Below are 23,053 nucleotides of genomic sequence, written 5' to 3' on the forward strand. Positions count from 1 at the left end.
AAGTTGATCCCCCTCAGGGAAGGGAGCCCAGAATACATTGCGGGTGGCACTGCCAGAGAAACTGAGGCAGATCTGGGACTGGCTACCTGGGGAGTGGTGCTGGTTCCCCCTTCATTCTTGCTTGGGGTGATCTGAAAGGCCCCAGAAGGGCTCCACCTTCCGATGGGTCCTCAGAGAACCCACTCACCTGCTTACTGACCTCTGCCCTGGCAGCCGGACTTAGAGCCCCAACTCATATGCTCACCAGACTCTGGGGTTCCTGTCCACCCTTCCCCTCCCCCAGTGGCAAACCCAGGTGGCATGAGCCCTCTGAGTGGCCTGGGTGGGTTACTTCTCTCCATACCTGTTCCCTCCTTCGGACAACTGCCCCTGCCCACCCCCCACCTCCTCAGACCATGTGATCGGTAGGCTTGTCTCTGCCCCTGGCTCCAGCGGTGGGTACCAGAGCTGCCTGGCAGTCGGGGCACCCCATGCCCTGAGGTCATGTGCCCCAGGGTGGGGGGGAATGGGAGTCCACCCCCTGAGCTTTTGCTGGAACAAGATGCTTGCTCCCCCCTGAAATCAAGGTGCTAAAGGCTGTGGGAGCCTAGGACTGCCGGAGGAACTTGACTACTCCGTGGAGAAAGTCTGCCTGGGAATGCAGCCCACACAAAGGAAACCAGGACTGAGGGAGACAGACAGACAGAGAGACGGCAGGTCCTGGTGACATCCTTAAATGCTAGGGTCCAGCGAAGCCTGAGTCTCGAACCAAACCCTTTTATTTCAGCCGATTTCACTCTGGCGTCTGGTGCCTACAAGGAGGGCAGCTGCCTGGAACGGGGAGCGCATGGGAAAGTCTCCGCAAGTGGCAAAGGGCTCTGCTGGCGAGACAGACGCAGCAGGGCCAGGCTAGGGCGAGGCCAGAGAGAGCCCAGGGGCACAGAATTGAAGGAGGCACTTGGATGTGAGCCTCAGGTGTCTCTCTGGCGTCACCCTAGCCTGGCTCTGCCACCCAGTGGATGTAAGACCTGGGTTTGCCCCATGGGGGAAGAACAGCCCCAGCCCCCGTCCAGTGAGAGGAGGCAGCTCTCACCTTCCCTCATTCCTTAGATGGGGCGTATGCAAGAGCGAGCCCCGCTCTGGGTCAGGGGATCTGATCCAAATCTCAGCCCGCTGCTCTGCGGCCTCAGCTAACCCCTATGACAACGGAATGGTACTTGTGTCCCTGTGTTCTCCCCCTCTCAAGCAGGTGGACTTTTTAAATGGACACACAGCCACCAAGCTAAAGAATATACTTCCCAGGGGCGCCTGGGTGGCTCAGTCGTTAAGTGTCTGCCTTCGGCTCAGGTCATGATCTCAGGGTCCTGGGATGGAGCCCATGTTGGGCTCCCTGCTCAGCGGGGAGTCTGCTTCTCCCTCTCCCTCTGCCCCTCCCCCACACTCATTCCACCCCCTCTCTGTCTAAATAAATAAATAAAATCTTTTAAAAATTAAAAAAAAAAAGAATATACTTCCCAGCCCCTGTTGCAGCTAGACGTAGCTTTATGACCAAGTACTGACCAGTAGAATGTAAGGGGATGGGGGCTACAGCCATAACCGAGTGTCCCTCAAGGAAAGGGACATACTTCCCTCCACCTTGCTGCTTTGGGTGCAGACGAGCCCTCTGGATTTTGCCACCCAGGGCCACATCCCAGGCACAGCAAAGCAGCCACAGAGAAGCAACTCAGGCCCCTGAACATGCGGGGACCCGGCCAAGAGACCAGCTCCCGACAACCTCCCCATGAACCGTACTGTGGGCGAGAAAGAACATTCTATTTGGTTTAAGGCCCTGTTGTTTTGCATCTCTGTGCCTGAACTCATATCCTCACTGGCACTCTGCCTCATGTATTCCAGCTAACGGTTTCAGTTGTCCCGATTAGGGGGAGGGGTGAGAGTTACTGGTTTCTAGTGGATGGAAACCAGAGATGCTCACTATTCCACAACACACAGGACAGCCTCCCACAGCAAAGAATGATCCGGTCCGAAATGTCAATAGTGCTGCTGCTGACAAACGGCTTTACCTACCCTCTCTGAGACAGGTGTCCTCATCCCTAAAAGGGGAATGTTGTACTATCATAGTTTTTTTATGAAGATCCAGTGAGATGACAGACGTGATCCTCCCTTCAGGAAACGAGAGAGTCCTGCAAAAATCGTCATGAAGTCTTTATTATTACAAGAAACTAAGAGGGAAGTTCCAGAGGAGGAGAGTGAGACAGGCTGCCAAACACACAGGAGGAGGGCTCCCTGGTGGGGCTAGGGTGGGCAGGGAGGGAGCTGGGGGGGTGCAGTACTTGCAGGTGCAGTACAGAGAGGGAGGGAGGGGAGGGCAGGGGCCTGGGGGAAGAGGAGAGATAGAGAAGTCTGGCAGAGGGAGGGAGGGAGGAACTGCTGCTGGTGCCCCCGGGGCTACTGACAAGCTCACCCTATCCCCACCAGCTCCCACTCTGCCTCTCACACATACAGACCTGCTTCTCCCCCTCCCCACATGCCTCTCCACTCCTCCGAGACATACTCTGTCTCTCTTTCACACACACACACACACACACACACACACACACACACACACACATATACACACACACACACACCCCTCCTTCCTCTGTGATCTTACCCCTCTGCCACCCCATCACACAGTCTCACCAATGCCAAGCCTGAGTCCAGAGGGGTGGGGCTGGGCTGGACCAAGAGGACACTTTCCTTCGGTCCGGTTTGAAGGCAGCCACGTGAAGCTGCAGGGTGGGTGCCTTGGGTGGAGTGGGCCGTTGAGCGTCACCAGGGATTCAGTGGGGAAGTGGGAATCTCGAGGTTCAGGACAGGCAGGGGCAACGGTGCCAGGCTCCAGGTGAGGGGCAAGAGTGCTGGGCAGCACAAAGGCACTGGGGGTCAGTGGGGGATAAACCCAGAGCTGGGGAGGGCAGGTGTGGGGTGAACTGGCTTGATGTGGAAAGCAAGCGCTGGGCCAGCAGCAGTGACACCTTAAGGTACCCAGGTGCCCCATCTCAACGAGTGCAGCCAGGGTCCACCCCGAGCACCCGGAAGCCTCTGCGGGGAGGGTCCAGGCTGCAGAGGGATGGCCCGAAGGACCACGGGTTGTCCTCTCTCTGCCCCAGGGTCTCCAGGCTGGGCGAGGCGGTGGAGGGCGCCCGGTGCCCGCCGGGTGCCCTCAGACCTCTGGCCCTCCGAAGGCCAAGTTGTCGCGAACCATCAGGGTCTTGCGGAGGTCACGGTCCACCAGGGGGCGCTGCATGCGCCACTTGTGCGCCTCCTGCAGGCCAGGCTCGAAGTAGTAGATGCAGGCGCCGAAGCCCACGAGGATGAGCACGGAGATGACCAGGTACACGGGCACGAACCAGTCCAGGAAGTGCGGCATCGCGGCGGCCTCAGCTGCCGAGACACGGGCGGTGAGTGCTGGCGGAGGCGCCCCTTGTCCCACCTGCCAGCCCGGAGGGACGCGCGCTGGCTTCACAGAGCCAGGAGGTCGGAGCATCGCCTTGCAGATGGGAAGGCTGAGCCCCAGGAGAGTGGATCGCAGAGACTCGGCAGCCCGCCCCCTGCCCCGGCCCAAGAACAGAGCTGCCCCCACCACAGGGGCCCACCTGGCTCCTACTCACCCTCCAAGAAGGCAGCTTACAGCTGAGGGCGGGCCTGGCTCAATCCCTCGCAGGCACAGGTGCCCTCAGGCAAGTTGCCTAAACCCTCTGCTCTCAGCATCGCTGTCCCCTGTGGAAGGGGACACTAACAGAGCCCAGTGGGGATTCAGAGCACTGTAAAGGACAGCTGGGGCCATGCCTGCTCTGAGCCCCGCCCCCCCCCCAGGCCTGACGGGGGAGTTGTGGATGCTGCCACTTGCCAGACCCTCACAGATGAGTGGGTCCCCAGCCGCCGCACATCCTGGCTGGGTGTGGCTTGGTGAAAGCGGTCTGAACAAACACCCATCCCCAGGGGAACGGGTTGATGTCAACAGGGTCTGCACAGGTTCCCGAATTCAGGCCCACGCCCAATTTCATAATTATAAGACTGTGAACACAAGCACCAGCCCAAACAACTTGGGCCTTGGGCTTCCGCATCTATAGAGTGGGAATGAAGATAGCACCCGGACTGCGGGGCTGTTGTGACCGTTAAATGGGTGAATTTATGTAAAATACTCGGAATTAGTGCCTGGCCCATAATTCGTGCTACGTAGTTCTTTGTTCTTCCTCTCTGAGCCTCGTTTTCCTTATCTGTAAAATGGGGATAGAAGTGGGATCCATTTCTTAAGGTCACTGTGAATGTTTGACAAGATAAGGCCCGAAGAGCATTTAGTACCATGCTGCACGGCCCAGAACCAGCCCTCGTCTCATCTGTTGTTATTTCCAGCCAGGAAAATGGAAGGTAGCAGGTATAAGGTGCTTCGCGAACGTTACATATACCCAGACTCCTTAGAATGGCCCAAAGGTACCCACGGCTGCGCTCTGCCAACTTCCCCAGCCCCATCTCCCTGCCCACGTGCCATCATACATCAGTCATCTGTGTGTCCCTGCACGTCATACAATCTCCATCTTTCCTAGGATGGAGATGTCCTTTTCATTTTCATTTTCCCTGGGATGTCCTTTGTACCGTGTTCGTGTGGCAGGCTCCTACTCATACTTCAAAAGCCAGATCACAGACCATCTCTTCCAGGGTTGGAATAAAGCAGAACCCATTTAGCCCCCCTCAAACCCTTCCTGAGGAGTAAAAAAGGGGGAAGGGGGAAGAGCCCCACCTCTCAAGGAGAGCCCTGCTAGGATGTGTTCACAAACCTGACACGAGGCCTGTGGGGTAGGTGTTACTGTCTACTTTTACTGGGGCCCAGATGGGTTCACTAACTCGCCCTGGGTTACCCAATTAGAGGGTGACTAAGAGCTGGGCCCCAAACCCCCAGAGATATCCTGAGGCTTGAGTCCTCCAGAGTGGGTAAAGACAACTGAGCAGAATGAAATGAGCAGAGGCCCACCTTGGATTCTGGGGAAGGAAGAAAGGGGCTGAATGGAATGACTCCAGGGCAAGCTAAAGGGAAGCCCTAGCTTCTCAGACCTCTGTCTCCAAACTCCAGCCCCTCTTGTCCCACTACTTCCAGGTGGGTCTTCAAGGTGGGCCGTGACCCCAGGGGAGAGAGAGATGCTGCTTCCCAGTCCCACATCCATCCCGATGCCTGCCCCTGCCCCCAGGGTCCCCACTGGCTGCTCTGAAGCACAGGCAGTGTCTCAAGGTGCCTACTCACGGAGAAATAAAATGAACAGTGCTTAGCCAAGCCCTCCTAGCCATCTGCCTTTCAGGAGAGCCTAAGAGAGACTTCAGACTTGCTTTGGTGAAGCTGGGTCGAGGGGAAGTTGGGAAGAGGGGCCCCCAAGCAAGAAGGCTGCTCCGAGCAAACCTGAGGCCAAAGGATTCATGCCCCACCCCTGGCCGCAGGCAGGACCCCAGCCCCCTTGCCGCGTGAACACGGGAATGAGGGACTTGGGCAGAGCCGAAGCCGTTTCGGCTGCAATGGTGTGGATCTGTGGGAGCACAGTTTAGGGTCCCCCACCCTCTCCAGCCCTGTGAACAAAACCCCAGGCATTCCGAGGCAGACTGAGGACCCCTAGACCTCCTCCAGGATTCTCAGGGGACTAGCCTAGTGGAAACAAATCACTCGCTGGCCTTCTGTGTGACCTTGGGCCGCACCTCACCGCTTCTGGGCTTCAGGGTTCCCCAGGCACTGTGACAAGGTGGGAGAGGGGGTTGATGACCTATAAGGAATCTTCCAGCGCCATTCTAGCCAAAGTCCCATCCAGGACAGTGTGAGGGTTGTAGAGCCCCGCGTCCTGCTTCCCAAACCATTGGCAGCACTCGGTGCCCCCTCCCCCCGCCGCATGCCCCCAGACCCACCTCACGCCCAGCAGATGCCTGTTCCGGGCGCTCTGTGCTGAGCGCACCACCTCAGCCTGAGCAGCTCAACGTTGGCCTGCAGACTCTGTCGCAGCTGCTGTCCCCGGAGACTCTGCCATCTGCAGCCGCCGTGGGTGCTGGAGGCAGAGAAAAGGTGAGGCCAATGTCCCCCGTGGGAGACTGAGCTTCTCAGGCCCCGGGGCTTTGACTGGGCCAGGAGGGGGCAGTCCTGGGCTGGCAAGGCACACTGGTACCTCTCCCTGCCCATCCGAGACCCTTCCCTCTGCCCCCCACCCTCAGGATGGCGGGAGGCGGGCCGTCTCTCAGCCAATCAGCAGACTGGCAGAGCAAGGGCTTTATCCTCCGTTGCCCTGGCAACCAGCCTTCTCTTCTGGATCCCTCGCACTGTGCATGTGGTACAGAAATGACAGTCAGGGCAGGGTTGAGAGAATTTGGGGGTAGGATGGGAACCACCCAGCAGGCTGCTGGGTCCCGTGTTTGCTGAGCCTAGAGAGGAGGGACCCCAGCTGAGATAAGTGGAAGGGTTTGGAAGCTTGCCAATTCCAGGTAGGGAGAGATGAGGGTCCCCAGCAAGTGGGTGGGGACACAGAAGTAGTGACTGGTAGAACCAATGAGAGTCATATGTTGTAGAGGAAAGAACCAAGACTGAGACTGAGACTCTGGACACATTGGTCCAATGTAGACACTGCTTTCAGTGCTTTATTCATAGTAATTCATTTATCCGTCATCCAAGGTCACACAGCAAGAAAGTGACAATGCCAGGGTCGGAGCCTAGCCTGGCCTGCAGGCCCCCACACAGGGGCTGCCTCTCCAAGTTCTGCCTCACCAGCCCCAGAGGTCCCCTGGCTGGGATAGAGCCTCACATGGTTGTGACTCCCGGGCCCTGAGCACCCCCACATCCCAGGCATGGCCCCACACACCACTTCATTCCGTCCTCCAGCTGGATTGTGTTGAGAGCCCATCTGGGGGTGAGGCAGCTACAGCTCAGAGACGGGATGCTGCTTACCTTCTCCTTCCTCTAGGTCACCCAGCTTCTCAGTGACAAAGCCAAGGAGTGGGGGTGGGGTAAGGGATCAACCTCCCAAGCCTGGGTCCTGTCAGCAAAACATCAGGAGCCCAGTGTGCATTCCGTAAACATCAGTGTTATTGTCTCAGAGTAGAGAGCAGCCCCAGAGGCCTAGGGGGCGGGAAAGAGGCTTTGAGGAAACACCTCCCCAGGGAGTCCATTCCCAGAAACCTGAGGACAGGCAGGTGGGAAAGGCCATGGGAGGAGATGCCTTCAGGACCCTGGGTCCCCCACCTCACAGATACCCTGCCAGCTCTGGGACCACCTGGACCCCTGCCAGTGTTGTGGGTCCTCTTCGGCATATATAGGGCAAGGAGAGTAAGTTTGCATTCATAGGGGGATTTGTAATGAGACCTAGTACATATTTAGTAAAATACAAATCTTAAGTGATGAATGTTTACCTGTGTATACAGCTGTGATCAATGACTAGGAGACTTCCATCTCCCCAGACTGTTCCTTCCTGCCTGTTGCCAGTCAATACCCTCTTCCAAGGGTACCCACTGATTTCTATCACCCTAAATTAGGTTTTCCTGTATTTGTATTGGAGTCATATGATATGCACTTCTTTTTTTTTTTTAAGATTTTATTTATTTATTTGACAGAGAGAGAGACAGGAGCGAGAGAGGGAACACAAGCAGGGGGAGTGGGAGAGGGAGAAGCAGGCTCCCAGTGGAGCAGGGAGCCCCATGCAGGGCTCGATCCCAGAACGCTGGGATCACGCCCTGAGCCAAAGGCAGACGCTTAATGACTGAGGCACCCAGGCGCCCCTAATATGCACTCTCTTGTGCCTGGCTTTTGTCACTCTGCACAATGCTTTTGCTACTCAATTGATGTCGTTACGTTGGTCAGGATACCACAACTGGTTTATCTGTTGACCACTGAAGGACTTTTGTGGTGTTTGCAGTCTGGGACTGTCGTGAGCAAAGCTTCCACAGTGCTTCTCAACAGTCTGGAGTGGGAGGACAGAGAGGAGCTGGGGGAGGGGCACAGACTTCCGGGAGTAACAGACACGTGCATTACATTGATTGTGCTGGTGGCTTCCCAGGTGGACCGTTGGTCAAAACTTATCAAACCGTAGACTTTATGTGTAGCTTATCCTTTGTCAATTATACTTTGATACAGCTGTAAAAAAGGTGATCGATGGCCTTTAGATATTGTTTTAGCCCCAGGATTCTTTATTCACACACAAACATTTGGGAAGCTCAATATATAGTAGAGATCAAGTCTGAGCTGCTTCTGTTAAATAATGGAGTGGGGTTTCTGGACCCTACCCACGCAGCTTCCCAAGGGCCCTTACAGTAATAACCCTGGCATCTCCCCAGGGCTCCATAGAAGCCAATATGAAAAACACTACCCCAGAGGGTGTCTGACAGTCCTGCCAGCTCCAGGTGTTCTTGATTGAAGAACCTTCGGGTCTGGGTCTGGCCTTCCTGCCCATCCCCCCCCCCCCAACTTCATCACAGTATGGAGCCCACATGCAGCTCTTTTCTATTGCACTGCCCAGGTGACAAGCACCAACTCACTTTCACATCTAGGCTGACAGTCACCTCCCCAGCCAAGTGTAGTGGTGGCTCCCCAGGGACCCTTCATGCATCTGGGCTCTCGCTGTTCCCTGGGGTGGTCTCACCAACTGTGCTGCCTTGGTTGTTGTAATCTGTCCATCTGCCACTGAAATGGGGACGGCACCTCTGGTGCCAGGGTCACTAGTGCCCAGCACCAGGCCTGGCCAGAGGCAGGCACTCAGCGTATGCTGATTGAATGGGTCTCAGCTCAGCCCCTTCTAGAAAGTGCTACCGGGGCCAGAGTCTCTCCGGGGCACTCCAAGGGCCTCAGTCACCTCTGCAGCCTCCTCTCTCCCCACTTTCTCCTCGCTCCATCTGCTTCAGCCAGCGGCCTCCTTGCTGCTCCTCAGAAGCCTCAGGGATGCTCCCCGCTCAGGCTCTTAGCATTTGCTGCTCCTTCTGCCTGAAGCCTCTTCAATGTACTTAACTGGCTCCTCTCTCGCTGAATTCAGGCATCTGCTCAAACATCACCTGCTTGCAGAGGCCTCCCCTGACCTAGAGTAGCTTCTTCCTGTCCGTCTCTAACCCCCAGCTCGCCTTACTTTATGTTCAGAGTACTCATTACCATTGGACTTTTGGGGCATCCCTTCCACACTCCGTGCAGGAGGAGTCAAAGCCCATCTGTGCTGGGGCAGGAACTCCATGAAGCCATATCCATCCAGCTCTTTCTAAGCAAGATATAGTTTAGTCTACAGTGAGAAGGATGTAGGTTAGACAGGGAGCGCACCTCTGCTCTCCCCGATATCAAAGCACTGAGCACACTGTGTGATCAGGATCCGGCTCCCCCACTCCAGAGTTAATACATACTGTCTGATTCATCTGTATTCTCAAGGTGGGGTGAAGGGTCTGCCCTAGGAAATGATGAAGGAATCCCTGCTGAGAATTAATCCAAATAATTACCTGGCAACTACCATGGGCCAGGCGCTTTTTAAAGTGCTGGACATACAAAATGACAAAGTCTCTGCTCTCCTGTGTCTTATGCTGTAGCTGGAGAGACAGACAATGAGCAAGTAATCATATAGCTGTTGGGAGAAGCAATGGGCCATGGGCCCTGCACATCCCTGCGGGTTCCTGCTGGGAATGCCAAGAGAGCAAGGCCCGGAAAGCTCTTTACCCAGACTATTTCCCACGGTTGTGTTTGTAGCAAGCAACCTTGAGGGAGGAGGTGACATGTCTCCCTACCCCCGACAAAGAACAGGCATGCCTACTGCTTGCTATAAAATCGGTGAATCTCTAATCCTCGTGTTCCTCTTCGACACTGCCATCCACGAGGTGTATAGGGCTTCATGGAGGATCCTTTGCAAGGGCTCAGGGGACATGGGGTCCTGACACAAACACAGTGAAGCCCCTGCTACTGTTTTTACCAAGAGTAATAGGAAACAAACCAGACAAAATCCTTTGTCTCTTACTCAGGAGTTTCATCCATGAAACAGTAACACACTATGACTAAACAATAGTAACAGTAACAGTTTATTAGTTCGTATATATGGTACAATCTTGGAGGCTGTACAGGTGAAGTGGAGATTAGTGCTATGGAGAAAAATAGAGCAGAAAAAAGAAGGTAGGGAGTAAGGGAAAGACTAGCTGTTTTTTAAAGATAATGAAGTTTTTTTAATAATTTATTATTATTACTTTTTAAAGATTTTATTTATTTATTTGAGAGAGATAGAGAGGGTGAGCATGAGCACGCAGGAGCGGGGGGGAGACAGAGACAGAGAGACAGAGAGAAAGAGCGAGAAAAAGCGGGGAGGGGGGAGGGAGAGAGGGAGAAGGAGAAGCAGACTCCCTGCTGAGGAGGGAGCCTGATGTAGGACTTGATCCCAGGTCACGACCTGAGCCAAAGGCAGCCGCTTAACTGACTAAGCCACCCAGGCACCCTATTATTATGATTTTGAAGTACACTCTACCCCCAAGGTGGGGCTTGAACTCATAACCCCAAAATCAAGAGTGGCATGCTCTACCAACTGAGCCAGCCAGGCTCCCCAAAACATGCTATTTTAGATAGGGTTGTTAAGAAAGGCCCCTCTAAAAGATTTTTTAATTAAAAAAATAAAAATTAACAAAAATTTAAAATATTTTTTAAAATTAAAAAATAGATAAAATTTTAAAAATAAAAAAAATATTTTAACAAAAAGAAAAGCCCCTCTGATAAGGTGACGCTGGAGCAGAAACGTGGACAAACGGAGAAAACAAGCCAAGTGACTATTTGGAAGAAGAGCTTTCAGCCACAGGGTACCCCAGGGACAAGGCAGGAGGTAGGAGGATACTTGGAATACCTGAAGAACAGCCTAGTGGCCCGTGTGACAAGAACAGCGTAAGAGGGAGAAGAGCAGAAGATGACATCGGGCAGATTGTCGGGGATCAGAACACATAGAGCCTCAAAGTCCGTCTAAGGCATTTGCAATGTACTCTGAATGAGGTGGGAACTATGGTGAGTGTTGATCGGGTTCTGTTTTAAAATGATGACTCTGATTGCGGTGTGGAGAAGAGCCCCCCTGCGGACCAGGGTGGAAGCTGGGAGCGGGTGAGGGGGTTGTTCTACTAGTCGCGCTGAGAGATGACAGTAGCTTGTCCTGGTGGTGGTAGTGGAGGTGGTGGGAAGTGCTCAGCTTATGGACTGCTTGCTTATGGAGTGGATGTGGGGTGTGAAAAGAGGAGCCAAGAATGACCTCAAGGTTTTGTTCTGAGCAGCTGCAGATTTGGAAGGAATCAAGAGTATGATGAATGAGCATGAATGAACGAAAATGAACGAATGAATCACTGAATACCTTCCTTCTCTGAGGCGTGAAATAAAAGGACTGTCCCACGGACAGCACGTTAAGAGCCTGGGGCGAGAGCTGGAACGCCCCGCCTCAAAAAAGGAGGTAGGGGTTCCTTTAAGAGGGCTCCGCCCCGCCCAGGCGAGGCCCCGCCCAAATAAGGGTCACGTGTCCCTCGGTCCCTCACTTAAGGGCGGGCCTCAGCGGTTTGAAACATCCGCGCGCGCTGCAAGAGTGGCCGTTCTGCTCGAGACTGGGATGTCGGTGTTGCGGCCGCTGGACAAGCAGCCTGGCCTGAACACGGCCACCATCTTGGTAGGCATCAGCTGCTCCGCTTCCCCTGCCCGTCTTTCCTCCTTGGCTGCGCCTCCACTGCCCGCTCCTCTGCGCTCTCTGAGGTTCTGGAGCGGGCTTTTCAGGCTGGGGTGTGGTGGGCGGGAGAGCCACACTCTGAACCAATCGGAGTAGCCGCCCTCTGAGGCAGAAGGACGCCCCCACCAATAGGTGCGCGGCGGGCTATGTCCCCGTTTCTGATTGGTGGGGCGGCTGGGCGGGGAGACTGGGCAGGGTCCCGTAAGCTGAGTTCAGAGCCGGGCTGGTACTGTGCTTCCCGGGGACGCTGGATCCCGCCGCCCGAGGGAGAGTCATGGGAGGTAAGAAGTGCTGTGCGGTCGCGACCGGAACGGGTGCAGCCTGGGCCCTCAACCCGTGCTTGGCGGAGCCCTCTCGGTAAACGACGCAGTGCGCGCGAGAGCGGGAATCCTGGGAGTCGCGCGGCGTTCCGGCTGTGGCCTGGTCCCCACGCCCTCCGGCGGGACTGCTGCGCCCAGGCATCAGTAGGCCGCCTTCTCTCCCTGGGCAGCTGGTGGGCACGGAAGATGCTCTTCTGCAGCAGCTGGCCGACTCGATGCTTAAAGAGGACTGCGCCTCGGAGCTGAAGGTGTAAGTAGCCGAGGGTGGGAGTGTCCGATCGTTCTGCCAAGGCCTGAACCGTGGCCTGCCCAGGAGGGCTAGCGCCTGTGGGGCCAGCCCCGCGAGGCGTGGTCTTCCCCAGCTAAGGGATCCTCCACCACTCTCTGTCACACACTTCTGTTTTCCTTGTCACCACAGGAAATGTCCTTGTTCACCTCTTTACTTGTTTCCAGTCTGACACCCCCATGGACCCGGAGGTCAACCCATTGAGGTCAGGGACTTTGACTTTTGTTCACTGCTGAATCCCCAGTGGTTCGAGCAGTACTTGGCAGGGAGTAGTGTTCAGATACCCCCCAAATTTGGAGAAAAGTTGACTGAAGTAGTGTTATTTTATTTTTCTTTTTCTAACCGATGGAGAAATAGCTGTTGGGAATCAAGTGACTGGATATATGTGGGTGTCATTCTCCCTGATAGGTAAACTCCAGGGGCTCATGTTGAAGGAGAAGGATCCCAATCTAGAGGATGTTCCTCCATGGGAATTGGAAACACCCCTCACTAGGAGAATAAGCCCCATTACAGCATTTGAAAGAATCTGATGAGGGAACAAGTTCAGACGGGGGTGATGAGAGTGACTTACCCAAGGTCACATAGCTGGTAATTGGCAGGCCTGAGAGTTGAGCCCATTTCCATCACCCTCCAAAGGGGTTCAGCCTTAACCCCTAATCTTCACAGTCTAACACCCCTCTTTTGAGCCTGATCTCCCTCCCAGCATGCAATGTAGCTGGCTAGCCCCATGCCATCTTCTTTCTCAAACTCCGTCTTGCCAAGGTGGTTACCAAATGGAGCTCCCTTCTGGTGGAAGGAGTCAGTCTAGATAGGACTGGCTCTGCCCTGCCCCTATGCTCACCTGAGGAGTCTAGCCCACAAGAGCATCTGGGGAATAGGTGAGGAGCCCTTGATAGCCTCTTACCCCATGGAGGGCAGCATGTGAAAGGTCACTGTGACGTGGGTATATATATCTTTATCCTGCAATTTCTCATTTTTCAGCCACCTGGCAAGGTCCCTCCCCCTGCCCTCCAATGTGAATCGGCCCCGAATTGACCTGATTGTGTTCGTGGTCAATCTTCACAGCAAATACAGGTGAGAGCGAGAGAGTGGGGGCTGTCAGGGCCAGGTAGACCTGGTTTAGGGGTGCACTGGAATGGTGACCTTACTTGTGATGGGAAGGAGAGGACAAAGGGAGAGGCTGCCTGGGGTTAGCCCAGAGGGCGAGGACGGGGAACCAGTGGCAAGTGCATGATATTTCAAAAGACATTGATAAAGGGGCATGCACCTGGGTGGCTCAGTCAGTTAAAGTGCCTGACTCTTGATTTCGGCTCAGGTCATGATCTCATGGCCCTGGGATTGAGCTCCACGTTGGGCTCCACACTCAGCACAGAGTCTGCTTGAGATTCTGTGTCTTCTCTCTGCTCCTTCCCGCTATGCGCTTGCTTTCTTTCTATTTCTCTCTCTCACCCTCTATCTCTCTCTCTCAAATAAATAAATTTAAAAAAATAAAAAGTAAAGACACTGATAAACTCCAGCAGTGGCATTGGTCATTTATGTAATGCTTTCTGCAGCCTTCTCTGTATCCCTAATGACAGGCCCAGACATGAATGAAGCAGACCCCTGTCCTCAAGGTGTTCCCAGCCCACTGGGAGAGGAAGCTAGACTCCTGCACAGATGATTATAATATCTAGCATAGTACTGTAAAAGAAGAATGCATTGGGCTATGAGAGCCCCAACAAGACCTCTGACTCTCAGGACTCGGGGCAGGGTAGACTTTCTGGCAGTGACCAGGTCAAGCTAGCCTGGTAAAAATAGGAGTCAGCAGAAGGTTCCAGATGAAGAAAGTTAATGTAATGGGTAGGAGGAGCATAATGTGTGTGCAGGACTGGGAAGGCCGGTCCGGGATCGGGAGCCCCGTGTAGCATGGGGCCGTACCCAGGGGAGCATGAGTGGTGGTGATGCTTGGGGCCTGGCCCGGCCTCCCTGTGGTGCTGGCAGCCCTGGGGACAGGACTGCAGCCATACTGGGGAGTACGGAAGAAGGTATGCTCTCTCCCTCTTGGGGGATGGCTGACTGAGAGTAGGCGGGATGCAGCAGCCGGCACAGAAACCAAGGCACACACCCAGTCATGTGGTAGGGGTTAAGGGAAGGCTGTGGTGGAAACACCTAGAACCAGGGACATAGAGCTACCAGACACACCCAGCAGCAGGATCAAATCCTGCTCTTTGGGTGAGACCTCTCTGTTCAAAAGGGACGCTGACAGGTCTCTGGGATGATTCTGCTCTACGGTCACACTTAGGGGCAGAGAGCCAGCCCTTACTGTTTGCCTCAGGCCTTGCTCGTTCAGGCTGAGACCTTGGCTTGGTTCACCTGACCAAGGTGGCTTTTTGGCCAGGAGACAACAGATTTCTTCACTCCTTGGACACCGATGAATGAAACCTTGGCCCAGAAGGTCAAAGTGCCCTTTTCCTAGAGGAAAAGACTTTTCATATACTTGCTATGACTGTAAATATTGTCACCTTATTGGAAAGCAATTTTGCAATACCTAGGTATACTTTATTTTATTTTATTTTTTTTAGAGAGTGTGTGTGCACATGCACAAGTAGGGGTGGGCAGAGGGAGAAGGAGAGGGAGAATCTCAAGCCCCAACATTGGGCTCTTATCTCAGGACCCCGAGATCCTGACCTAAGCCGAAACCAAGAGTTAAGAGTCGGACGCTTAACCAACTGAGCCACCCAGGTGCCCCTACCTAGGTACATTTTAGAAGGACACATATTGTGACCCAATCACTCTGCATCTAGCATCTTTCCTACAGAAACATTTGCCTGCATGTGTGAGAATACAGATAAAAGAATGTCCATGTAGCATTCTTTGTAATGGTGAGAAATTGGAGACCATGTAAGTGTCCGTCACCTAGAAAATAGACTGTGATACGGGGTGGTCATTCCAAAGAAAGTAACAGGTCGAAGCCAACCAAACCCAACTACATGCTTATACATATCACTGCCTGTATCTGCATATGAGAAATTCGTATGCAAATGGTATTACACCCCAATCTGTGGGCAGCAGTAACCCCCGGGATCTTGAGAAGGAAGGGTGGTGCTGGAGAGGGAGTGTTACTTTTTACTGAATGCATCCGTATTCACTGTTGGGTTGTTCACTGGCTTGAGTCACTTTATAATTAAAAGTACTTAAAATGAAAGACCAAATATTCTTCTAGGGGTGTTTCCTCTTACCCTCATCTCTCTGGGATGAGGAAGGCCTTCTGTCTTCTCCATGGTAAGGTCTATCCTCTGGTTTGTCCTCTCGCGCCAGCCTCCGGAACGTGGAGGAGTCCCTGCGCCACGTGGACGCCACCTTCTTCCTGGGGAAGGTGGGCTTCCTCGCCACGGGCGGTAAGTGCATCCTGCCCGCCCCTGCCGCGGGTGCTGTGTGCCTGGCACTGTGGGAGACTCCTCACCGAAGCGCCCCCAGGGGACGGAAAGAACGTGAGCTTCAGAATCCGACCTGTTGGCCATCTCTCCAAAAGCAGATCCGAGCAGATGGTTTTGCTGAGATAATTGTGGAGAGTTACCCGGGGCTCCCCGGGGCTTTCAGAGTGAAATCCCCACTCCTGAGAAGACACAAGTTTGGCCTTCCACCTTCCTGTCTGCGCACGTCTGCTGTCACTCTCCCGTTCTTTGGTTCAGCTTCTAGTTCTCAAATCCTGCTGTTCCAGAGACTTTGTCATGTTAACAGCAGAAATAACAGTAGCTCGGCTTCCCTGAGCACTCACTGTATAGCAGACGCTGTTCTAAAAGTGCTTCGTTTCTATATCACTTCATCTGCACTACACACAACCCTTTGAGGCACATGTTGTTATGTTTTGTAGCTGAGGAAATTATCCGTGTGGTTAAGTAACCTGCCCGTGCCCATCGCTAAAAAGTGGTAGAGCCAATATTCATACCTAGAGAGTCCTATTCCAGAGCCCAGGCCCTTAATGGTTATATCCCACAGCTTCTCTTGAATGCTCTTTTCCTCTTTGTCAAGCTAACCCCTACTTCCCATCTTGTGGGGAATGCCTCCCTGACCAGCCCTGCAGTCTGGGCCCCGGGGAGCCCACCCCACAGACTCCCCGCCCAGCTGAGCCGTGAACTCCTGAAGGGGGGAGCGCCTGGCACTGATTATTCTCAGTAAGCATCGATGAATAAAGGAATGCCAGGTCATTCCTGTAGATTAATTCACTGAATCCCTGTAGTATCTCAGCGGGCGGGGGGCTGTTCCCATCCTCATCTTCGGGATGAGGAAACTCCTGTTTTTATAGAGTGGGCTCTCCAAGGCCTTCTAGCTTTATTGTCTAATCTGATGAAAAGCAGGTTGGACAGGAGGGTCACCGCGCTGACCAGTAAGCAACCGAGGCCCCGAGAGGGGTGCTCAGTGAGTTTGCCCAGTGCTTCCTGGCTGGCGGCCGCAAAGGCAGACAGGACAGCCTGCAACGCTCACGACTTCTTTGCAGCCGGGCGGGAGAGCCACTGCAGCATCCACCGGAACACCGTCGTGAGGCTGGCGCACACCTACCGGAGCCCTCTGCTCTTCTGTGACCTGGAGGTGAGGATCGCGTGGGCTCAGGGAAAGGGCAGTCAGAGCACCATGGGTGTGTCGAGAACGCTCCTCAGAGGGTCGTCAAGTGCCTGACCAAGGGTTGCTGACATGAGGACACGAGATCCTGATTCATATCCTGGCTTCTCCACTCCCTGGCTGTCCCTTGGCTGCATCGGTCACCCTAAGCACTGGGGTGCCCAAATGTGAAGCAGGGTGGTGATGGGCATTCAGCCCGAGCGCCTCTGGGGTGCCAGGTGCTATGGCTTGTGCCTTGCTGTTTCTTTTGCTTTGTGTTCTCTCATAACTGAGTCTGGTGTGTGTCTGTGTGGGTCCTCGTTAGTATCTCACTCCCCTGCTGGGCTGTAAGTGCTGTGAGGTCACACATCTTGTCTGTTTCATTAACCAGGGCTGCTCCTGTCGCCCCCGCAGTCAGAATGCCCACTGTCCCCCTTACGCCCCTGGACGGCAGGCCTGGTCCAGGCCCAGGGCAGGGCATCCAGCAGGCGGCAGGGATGGTGGGGGAGTGGGCAGGTAGGAGGTTGGAGGGATGTGTACGGTGTCCGCTCTGCCCCACTCACTTCTGTTGGTGCTCCTCACAGGTGACCCTAGTTACAAGCACAGCAGAGCAGAGCTCTCTTGCTGATGCATTTTGCTCTTCAGCTTCTCCTCCTGCCGAATGAATCATGACTCCTGCTAAAAGTGCTCAGCAGCTGCTTCCTCTGGGTGGTCTGCAGGGGGCTACCATGGCCTGGGCCGCCCCACCCAAGTACCAGACCTGCTCAGTTAGTTTTGGGGTCTGCTCATTGGTTTCGAGGTTCGTTTCTGCTCTGTTCTCAGTCTGGCACCTGTTCCCAAGGGCAGAGTGAGGTATACAGAGAGAACTGAGTCAGCACTCTGTCCATTATCACCACCCAGACCTGGGGTTCTTGCTCACAGGTCTGTGGACCCCTCTGGTCTGAAGGTAGAATTCAGGGGGTCCGTGAACTTGTACGAGGAAAAAAATACTACTTTTTCCCCCACTGAACTGTACGTGAAATTTAGCATTATGAATATAGGCGAGAGGTGTCAGTAGTACTAGCAGGGCTGGGCTGTTACCAGCAGAAGTGGCAGACGCGTCCATCTCATAGGAGGATGGGCAGATCCCCTTATTCATTGATGAAGTTGTACACGCTAGTCAGTCACAAGTTCGTTTGTCGTATTTGATGACAATTTCAGTCAGCACTCTGCTGTCGGATAGGACACACCGGGGCCTGGGGCACGCCTGAAGTGCCCGCCCTTCCAGGCTTTTCTCACAACGTACCGCAGAAACCCAAGACCCGGAGAGGAGAGGCGACTTGCTCAGTCACGCAGCACGTAAGCTAGTGGTAGAGCCAGCGAGTTTGCAAGCTGCTGTCTCCTTGCCTTTCTTAGCCTGCTGACTGTGCGGCTTTGAGCAAGTCACTGCCCCCACACGCAGCCTTCATCTCATTATCTCCGAAGGGGAATCCTAATCCTTGCTGCACAGCTCGGGTACCGCCCACCTTGGGCCTTCCGGCTGCGGTGCCCTCAACCTTGCTCCGGGTGGCGCAGTTCTCTTTATGGCCAGTAGGTGGCAGGCCACACCAGGTCCTGGGGTCTCGGAGAGCCTGAGCGGTCCAGGAAAAGGCCTGTAGCCACCTGTTTCCCAGGCAGCAGCTGGCCTGCCCACAGCTAAAGCCGGCATTCCCTCAGGCGAAGCACTTGGTGTCTGGACAGTCACTGCTCCTCATACCTGTGTTGTCCTTTGCAGGGCACACTCCTCCACATACCTGAGTTTGAGCCTCGCCGTATTTTAAGGCCTTGCCAGGCAGGAATTTTCAGCCCCCTTTTGCGCATGAAACACGTTCAAGAAGCTGGAAGGTTGGCCCAGTGAACATATTTCCGAGCGATGCTGATAGGGCCCTGTGCTGTTCCCTGAGCGCACAAATGAGCCGGGCACCGCACTTGCGCCCTCCAAATCGCGCTAGACCAGCAGGCACGGCATGCCGCAGCAGAAGGACTTGGGGAGACCTGGAAGCCTGGCGGAGGGATGCAGCCGTTCCTTCCTGCAGGGGACGGAAGCAGGCTGATGTGGTCGGACTTCGGTTTGGGGGCCACATCTCCAGAGCGTGGTGTGTAGATTGCAGGAGGCCCAGCCAGGGACGAGGCTTGGGGGTCGAGGCTGTGGCAGGAGGCCAGCTGGGGAGCCCGAGTGAGAGCTGCAGCAGCAGCTCGGAGGTGTATTTCGGGGGCAAAGGCCACAGAACTCAGAGGGAGAGGATTCCGTCAACAAATACTTCCTAGGTACCTCCAGTGTGCCAAGCACCGTTCTAGGCGCTAGGGATGCAGCACAGAACAAAACAGAAAAAGAAGAAGAAATTCCAGCTCTGTGGTCGTGGAGCGAACAAAGTAAGGAAGTAAAATGTGTAACGTGTTAGAAAGTGAGGATGTGGCGCGTCGGGTGGTAAAGGGGTTAAGGTTTAGTGGGATAGACAGGAGTGACCGTTAATGAGACCTTTAAAGACTTGAAGATGGCGGGAGGGCAGGCCGTGGAGACTCCTGGAGAAGCACAGGAGGCCCGAGGAACAATATGATGGCCTGGCTTCGGGGGGCTTGCCTGGTGTGTCCGGGTTCCCACCGGGGAGGCCGAGGGCCCGAGTGCAGCAAACAGAGGGCAGAGTGACCGTGGCGTCAGAGCAGGGGGGCCTTGTGGCCCTAATAAGGGCGGTGGCAGTGCCTCTGAGTAAAGCAGGAGCCGCGCATGGAGGGTGCGGGGGAGGGAGGGATGCGGCCTGACGTGGGCTTTATTTGTTTTTCTTTTCTATTTATGTGATACGGGTTTAAATGGATCTCTCCAGCTGTTGGGAGGAGAGTACCGGGAAGGAAAGCAGGGGCAGAAATGAGGAAATGGGCCTGGGGGCTGGTTCTGGAAGAGTTAGGAGTGGCCTGGGCTCCATGGTGTGGGGGGAAGAGAGGAGGCAGGATGGTTGCAATACTGGGGGTTTTCCAGGGTGGAGCTAACAGGCTGTGCCCGTGGCCTGGGTGTGAGACATGGGAGAAAGGAGAGTCAGGATGGCCCTGGAGTTTTCAGCTGAGCCGCTGTTAGGATGGAAGTGACTTTGGCTGAGATGGGGTAATTGCAGGGGTGGGGAGGACCCTTAGGGACTCCACTGGGGGCGTACTAATAAGATCAGGGTGTTGGTCAGACGTCTACCCAGAAATCGAGTAGGCAGCTGCACACGTAGGTCTCATGTTCGGAGGAAGGGTCTAGAGATGTAATTTGGGCATCGCGGGCCGTGAGATGGTTTTAGATCATGGAACTGAATGAGGTCGCCAGGGAGTGTGTGTGGGGAGAAGCCCTGCAAAGGCGAAGGCCCGGGGCAGCACTGAGTTAGAACTTAGATGTGTGACAGGAGGGAGCAGCCTGTGAGGCGGGAGGAGGTGTGTGTTGGGGGGGGGGGGGTAGTGTGCTGTCCCGGGGCAGGCGGACAGCATTCGGGGGAGGGGGAGCACTGTGGCAGACCAGGGTCTGCTGAGGGGGGACTCCGTGAGAATGACAACTGCCTCTGGTTTTGGAATGAGGAGTCACCGGTGACAAAGGCAGGAGCAACAGCAGGACAGAGGGTGCCTGGTCCCTAGTGAGGATGACTGGTCGGACGTCGATGCCCCCTTCCCCAGTTAGAGGGGAAGCAGGGGGAGGACGAGATGCTGCTGCAGCGGCCCGTTGGCGGGGGCGGGTGGCCAAGCTTCGTCATTCGTCCTTCACCAGGCACTGACGTGGCGACCCCTTTGCCGCACTCGCTGGCGCCAGGCGGGGGGACAGAGTGGCCCGCCCTGCCTGACCCCACCCCACGTCGCCGCTGGGCCCCTGCCTTCAAAAGCCCTGATAAAAGAACTGTGTTGATGGCACCTCCCTGTCCCTGTGAGGGCCACTCTGTTCACTGCTCTTTTCCACGCCTGGGAGTGTCTTCCTCGCTCGCGTCTGCCTCCTGGGCCTCGGTTGGAACTAGCTCTGGTTCGAATCCCGGCTCTGCGGCCCCTGGCCACTTCGCCTACCGCCCCCAGCCCAGCTAACGCTGTTTCCTCTGGAGGACGGTCGTCGTCCGTGGCTCCCTGGAGGGCGTGGGAAGGATCCGTGAGCCGCAGCCCTGGGAAGCGGCGGGCGCCGCGTGCTGTGGACAGGGGCCAGGCCGTGATGGGCGGTGCTGCCCGAGTCCGGCCCCCGCTCTCGGCTTCCGCTCCCTCCCGCAGTCTGTGCAGCTGCTCTGCCCCGTCCGCCTCACCCCTGCCCCCCCCCCTCCCGCTGCAGGTGGAAGGCTTTCGAACCACCGTGGCGCAGCGCCTGGTGCGTATGCTGCAGATCTGCGCTGGCCACGTGCCCGGTGTCTCGGCCCTGAACCTGCTGTCCCTGCTGAGGAGCTCTGAGAACCCCGTGCTGGAGGACCTGTGAGAGCCGCCCACCCCGCACCGCCCGTCCCCACGGCCCGGTGCCCGGCGGGCGGCTTCGCGGTGACCGCAGACCAGCCCGGGCCTGCCGGGCACTGGGTCAGCGGTCGGTTCCCTGCACGGCCCAGACTCGTCCGCGCTGCAGGCCGGAGCCCCGCTGGTGGGACTGCAGCCCCCTCCGCGCCGCGCTCACTCCAGCAGAGCCCCGTGTCTTCATCCACCTGCCCGGCTGCCTCTCCACCTCAGGCTTCATTCGGACAGAACGTCCATGGCTCAAAAATAAGTTTGAAAACCCCTGCTCTCCTCCACCACCTTGATTGTGCGGATGAGGACACGGACTCCGGACAGTTAGGCGGGTCGGGCAGGGGGGGCTTGGACTCTGCGACCCAACCTGACTCCACATCCTAGCCCTGCCATCCTTATAGAGCCTGCTGTGGCCTCACAGAGCCCCAGTTTCCTTAGGTGTGTAATGGAGATCCTTCTACTGGCCCTGTTGCATCGCGAGGACCGAATGAAATGCCAGGCCTGCCGCTATATTTCTCCCTCCGCTTGTATTTCATGTATCCCATGATCCCTTGCAGTAAGGCCTTGCAGAGTACCAGCTAAGCGCTCAGTGAACAGTAACTGTCGTATGAAATCCCACAGAGCTAGGTTCAAAAGCTGTTGCAAACCCAGGAATTACACGGTTTATGAATTGATACGTTTGTGGGAATTTTATGAACGGATACATTTGTGGGAATTACGTGAGATAGGGTGGAGGGCTGGCTCCAGGCTTGGTGGCCAGAGGCAGCGCCGTGACTAGGGCTCCCCGTCTCCTTTGGGTCTAATGAGAATTTGCAGAAGTGCCAGGGTTGGAATCCAGAAATCAGCCAGCTCAGGGCTCCTGCCGCCGCCCTGTGGCCAGCTGGGCACATGGGGGCTGGTGGACAAGACCTCAGGAGGAGAGCCGGGTCTGGGCTCCCTTGGACCGGGACAGTGCCGCCCACCCCCACCTGACTCATGCCAGGACCTGCCTCCATCTTTGGGCATCTGGACAGCCCTGCCTGGTGCCCTGAGCAGGGCTGGCACCGCGGGGCCTCTGCTTTAACTTTGCGGTCACAGCCGGAGCCCATGCTCCCCATGAAGTGGGGCCAACTTGAAACTCATGGCAGGCGTCATGAGGGCGGGGCCTGCCTTTCTCCTTTCCACGGGCTCCTGCCCGAGCCTGGCCCAGCGCCGCACCCCCAGTGCTCAGTAAGCGTTGGCAGCCAGACACCTGGCTGGCTGGAGGCTGCCCCGCAGGGCCCATCGAGAACCTCAGCTGCAAAGATCCAGTTGAGGTCCCCAGTGTCCACGACGCACTGCACGCTTTGCGGTCTCCTCACCAGCCTCTCCTGTGCCCCCTGCCGAACTGCGAGGTTGGTACTGTTTCCTTACTTCTGCTCATGGAGCCGGGACTGCTGCGGCCAGAGGCATGTCCACATCCCACAGCTACTCAGGCCTCCGACCTCCAGCCCCTCCTCTGCTCTTCCCTCCAGTTGTTTTCTTAGGCACTAATGGTTGAACAAAGGTTCGGGCGTGTCTGCTGGGCAGGCCCTAACTGTCCACACAGAAGTGGTGGAACACAGGCCTTGTGCCTGAGAAAGCAGCTGTCAGGAAGGGCAGTCTCAAGGAGCCACTCCCACGTGCTGGGGTCTGCACCTCAGGACGGGCAGGCCTGGGGGAGGAGAGGGCGAGGAGCAAGGTAGGAGTGCTGGCTGAACCGGGAAGAGGACAAC

The 23,053-nt window shown here is 55.7% G+C and overlaps 2 protein-coding genes across 3 annotated transcripts; one reads left to right on the forward strand and one right to left on the reverse strand.

The window, feature by feature from the left end:
• Window positions 1-2,166: 2,166 nt before the first annotated feature.
• SMIM45 (small integral membrane protein 45) lies at window positions 2,167-6,180 on the reverse strand. Its single transcript, XM_045780032.2, has 2 exons — window positions 5,905-6,180; window positions 2,167-3,402 (listed from the first exon to the last, which is right to left on the reverse strand). Exon 2 carries the CDS (start codon window positions 3,386-3,388, stop codon window positions 3,182-3,184), a length of 207 nt encoding a protein of 68 aa, XP_045635988.1. The 5' UTR covers window positions 3,389-3,402; window positions 5,905-6,180; the 3' UTR covers window positions 2,167-3,181.
• A 5,326-nt stretch (window positions 6,181-11,506) lies between these two features.
• CENPM (centromere protein M) lies at window positions 11,507-21,994 on the forward strand. Of its 2 annotated transcripts, none has more exons than XM_045779978.2 (6): window positions 11,507-11,627; window positions 12,175-12,254; window positions 13,272-13,364; window positions 15,588-15,667; window positions 16,768-16,859; window positions 21,160-21,994. In XM_045779978.2, exons 1-6 carry the CDS (start codon window positions 11,571-11,573, stop codon window positions 21,298-21,300), a joined length of 543 nt encoding a protein of 180 aa, XP_045635934.1. In that variant the 5' UTR covers window positions 11,507-11,570; the 3' UTR covers window positions 21,301-21,994. The 2 variants fall into 2 exon arrangements, with proteins under 2 accessions (XP_045635934.1, XP_045635933.1); XM_045779977.2 differs by lacking the exon at window positions 11,507-11,627 and adding an exon at window positions 11,856-11,965.
• Window positions 21,995-23,053: the final 1,059 nt, after the last annotated feature.

Source organism: Ursus americanus, chromosome 17, assembly GCF_024610735.1.
Source record: "Ursus americanus isolate L20-20 chromosome 17, mUrsAme1.1.p, whole genome shotgun sequence".
NCBI classification, from domain to species: domain Eukaryota; kingdom Metazoa; phylum Chordata; class Mammalia; order Carnivora; family Ursidae; genus Ursus; species Ursus americanus.

Coding starts and splice junctions, on each gene's coding strand:
- SMIM45 (XM_045780032.2), bottom strand. CDS start 3,388: ATGCCGCACTTCCTGGACTGGTTCGTGCCCGTGTACCTGGTCATCTCC.
- CENPM (XM_045779978.2), top strand. CDS start 11,571: ATGTCGGTGTTGCGGCCGCTGGACAAGCAGCCTGGCCTGAACACGGCC. Junction 11,628..12,174: donor TGAACACGGCCACCATCTTG/GTAGGCATCAGC, acceptor CTCCCTGGGCAG/CTGGTGGGCACGGAAGATGC. Junction 13,365..15,587: donor AATCTTCACAGCAAATACAG/GTGAGAGCGAGA, acceptor CTCTCGCGCCAG/CCTCCGGAACGTGGAGGAGT.